Source organism: Neophocaena asiaeorientalis, unplaced genomic scaffold, assembly GCF_003031525.2.
Source record: "Neophocaena asiaeorientalis asiaeorientalis breed wild unplaced genomic scaffold, Neophocaena_asiaeorientalis_V1.1 scaffold95, whole genome shotgun sequence".
In the NCBI taxonomy this organism is placed as follows: domain Eukaryota; kingdom Metazoa; phylum Chordata; class Mammalia; order Artiodactyla; family Phocoenidae; genus Neophocaena; species Neophocaena asiaeorientalis.
Genome location: NW_020174924.1, coordinates 915,115 through 919,087, shown reverse-complemented (window position 1 = coordinate 919,087; position 3,973 = coordinate 915,115). Strand labels below are relative to the sequence as shown.

General features: G+C 40.6%; 1 gene segment (V, D, J or C); it reads right to left on the bottom strand.

The window, feature by feature from the left end:
* Positions 1–2,933: 2,933 nt before the first annotated feature.
* Positions 2,934–3,672, bottom strand: LOC112410609 (T cell receptor alpha variable 14/delta variable 4-like). The segment is given in 2 exon segments: positions 2,934–3,349; positions 3,514–3,672. Coding segments are annotated over 2 exon segments (465 nt in total).
* Between the last annotated feature and the right edge of the window lie 301 nt (positions 3,673–3,973).

Here is a 3,973-nt window from a genome sequence, read left to right as displayed (position 1 = left end):
TAAAGATGTGGATTTGTTTCAAAAGCCTCGAGCATGAGTTAGGACTCTCTTTTTTCCCAGCTTTTCAAATTATTAAAGACATAGCTGATATTCATACAACAGCTGATAATAGAATCAATGTGTAAGTGATTTAAAATTACAGATTCTCGGATCCCACAACTAACTTCATGAATCATACTTTCCAGGATTGAGACCCACAACTGTGTAATTTTTTTTTCCCTTGGCCCTGCTGCACAGCTTGTAGGCTCTTAGGTCCCCACCCAGGGATTGAATCCGGGCCCTCAGCAGTGAAAGTGGGGAGTCCTAACCACTGGACTGCCAGGGAATTCCCACAAGTGTGTAATTTTTTGAAGCTCCCAGATGGTTTTGTTGCAGCCAGTCTGATGCCAGTTTATAAGGTTTCATTTGTGATCAGTGTCCTAGACCGAGATGGTCATCAAAGATCAGGGAGTAGGGCTTCCCTGGTGGTGTGAATCAATTATTCGTTTACATATATCCACTCCTTTTTAGATTCTATTCCCATGTAAGTCATTACACTCTTTTTTAGATTCTATTCCCATGTAGGTATTCAGTAGAGTTCCCTGTGCTATACAGTAGGTTCTTATTAGTTATCTATTTTATATATAGTAGTGTTATATGTCAATCCCAATCTTCCAATTTATCCCTCCTCCCCATTTCCCCCTTGGTAACCGTAAGTTTCTTTTCTACATCTGTGATTCTACTTCTGTTTTGTAAATAGGTTCATTTGTACCATTTTTTTTAGATTGAACATACAAGCAATATCATATGATATTTGTCTTTCTGTGTCTGACTTACTTCACTCAGTATGACAATCTCTAGGTCCATCCAGGTTGCTGCAAACGGCATTATTTCATTCGTTTTTATGGCTGAGTAACGTTCCATTGTATATATGTACCACATCTTCTTTATCCATTCCTGCATTGGTGAACATTTAGGTTGCTTCTGTGTCCTGGCTATTGTAAATAGAGCTGCAATGAACATGGGGGTGCATATGTCTTCTTCATTTATAGTTTTCTCTGGATATATGCCCGGAAGTGAGATTGCTGGATCATATGATAGTTTTAGTTTTAGTTTTTTAAGGAACCTCCATACTGTTCTCCATAGTAGCTGTATCTATTTACATTCCCACAAGCAGTGTAGGAGGGTTCCCTTTTCTCCACACCCTCACCAGCATTTATTGTTTGTAGATTTTTGGATGAAGGCCATTCTGGTCATTGTGAGGTGATACCTCATTGTAGTTTTTGTTTTGTTTTGTTTTGTTTTTTGCGGTACATGGGCCCCTCACTGTTGTGGCCTCCGCCGTTGTGGAGCACAGGCTCCGGACGCACAGGCTCAGCGGCCATGGCTCACGGGCCCAGCCACTCTGCGGCATGTGGGATCTTCCCGGACCGGGGCACGAACCTGTATCCCCTGCATCGGCAGGCGGACTCTCAACCACTGCCCCACCAGGGAAGCCCCCCTCATTGTAGTTTTGATCTGCATTTCCCTAATAATTAATGATGTTGAGCATCTTTTTATGTGCCTCTTGGACATGTGTATGTCTTCTTTGGAGAAATGTCTATTGAGATCTTCCACCCATTTTTTTGACTGGGTTGTTTGGTTTTTTGACATTGAGCTGCATGAGCTGTTTGTATATATAGGAGATTAAGCCCTTGTTTGTGCATTCATTGGCAAATATTTTCTCCCATTCTGTGGCTTGTCTTTTCATTTTGTTTATGGTTTCCTTTGCTGTGCAAAAGCTTTTAAGTTTCATTAGCTCCCACTTGTACATTTTTGGTTTTATTTTCATTACTCTAGGAGGTGGACCAAAAAAGATCTTGCTGTAATTTATGTCAGAGAGTGTTCTGCCTATGCTTTCCTCTAAGAGTTTTATATTATTTGGTCTTACATTTAGATCTTTATTTTCATGTATGGTGTTAGAGACTGTTCTAATTTCATCCTTTTACACGTAGCTGTCCAATTTTTCCAGCACTACTTAATGAAGGGACTGTAAGACATTCCTTTTAAGATTTCTACTCTACACAACTGCTTTCGAAATGCAAATAGAAGAGGCAGTTACAATACAAGATCACTTAGCAACCACCCATTACCATTCAAATTTTAAGACACTGAGAAAATGGGATTAGAGGTAGAAGGAGGAAATTTGAGGGAAGGAGTATTTGGGATTGTGTAACACTGATTGAAAAAGAGGGCCTGGAGGTGTCCAAAATGTGCCACATGATGGCAAAAATACTTTAGAAGGAGTGGTGCAGTGAAGGGCAAGAGCAGAGAAACAAGGTAATTCATACTCTGCTTCTCACAGTGTCCTTTTAAGAGCCACTAATTATTGATCTTTTTGTGGATAAGACTGATGGGAGGCAGGTAAAGCTTCCATTATGGTAATTGAGCTGTTCCATGCTAGAGGTGTTAATAAGATGGAATGAAGATTAGCACAAAGTTTGTGACATATCAGGCACCTTAGAAAGTAAACAAGTGTACCATTAACTCAGCTAACAAAACTAAAATGAATGAATTCATTAAACGGTGTAAAACTGCATAATATTCAAAAAGAGGAAAATCACAAAAAGATTTCACAACCTTCCTTATTCAAAACAATACCTGTAATATAATATATATTCAATAAATATTTATTGAACTAATTGAAAATCCAAAAATTCACGCATATTTTTACTAATTTTTAAATCAGATGTCTCTGAATTTCCTTAGTCAATTCTTCTAGCTCATTCTAATCACTAAATGGCAAGGATTTTATGTGGCTATTTTTTGTCTTCAATAAAAAATTTGAACCCAAATTTTCAGGGGTAAGGTTGTTTTTGATGAATGATAGCTCTAGACATGGTCTACAAACCCAGAGAAATATGTTCTTAGAAGGAGTGTTTTCCCTCTAACCCTACACCTGTGCTGCCACAGCCCTAACCACTTCCTGTCTGGGAAGGCAATTCCCTGCCCTGGTCCCTATAGCAGGCAGATGCATCAAGCAGAGCCCTGGGTTTTGGTATACCTGCCTCCCACACGCCTCTCACTGTGGGCTCACTCAGTGCACAGAAATACACTGCAGAGTCCTCCAGCTGTGAAGCTGAGATGGCAAGTTTGATGGATTTGTTTGCCTTCTGGAAATTCAGTGAGTAGCGACCTTCTGTTGCATTTTGCTGGTTATAAGAGTCCTGACGGATAAGGAGAATCATCGCCCCACTGCTGGGCTGCTTGTACCAGTATAGACTATAACTGAAATCATTTGTGTCATATATGCAATCCAGGGTCACAACCTCCTTCTCCTGCACTAATATTACTGGTTGGTCTTGAGTTACCTTCTGGGCAATACTGGATCCTAAAGAAAACAAAAGCAGAATCAGAAGTTTAAGAATAAATACTGTGGAACAAAGAAATTCTATTTTACACTCTACTGCCCCTTCTTCCCAGGGTGCCCATAACCACCTGTTCCCCCAGTCCTTAGGTCCTAGAGGGGTACAGTCCCACTGGGGCCATCCTTACCTAGCCACAATGAAGCCATGACCACCTTCAGAAGGCTGGAGAGAAGCATGTTTGAGGTCTTCCTCTAGATGGAAAGTGTCTTCTTCAATTTCAAGGCTCTGCAAGGTGAGGTGAGCCTGACAGGGTGAGGGAAGAATTGCTGAGCTATGTGTTGCTGCTGCCCCACAACAGGAAACAGGGGTTTCCTGGAGGAGCAAGTTGATGTGGGTCATGTCAGCTTCTCTATGGACTAGGTGAGGGTCTCACTCAACCCAGACTTCCTTTTGCATTAACCAGCACTTCAACTGATAGCAATTACATCTGAAAATGAACACGAGGTAAATTTGTTATTGAAAGGGAGATTGATGATTCGACCAACTGCTGTGTTTAGTTGTTGCGTCTGTGATGGAACTTATTTTAAAATACTACATATAATGGATTATGGAAGCAACCTAAGATGTAATGATCATGTATCCTTACA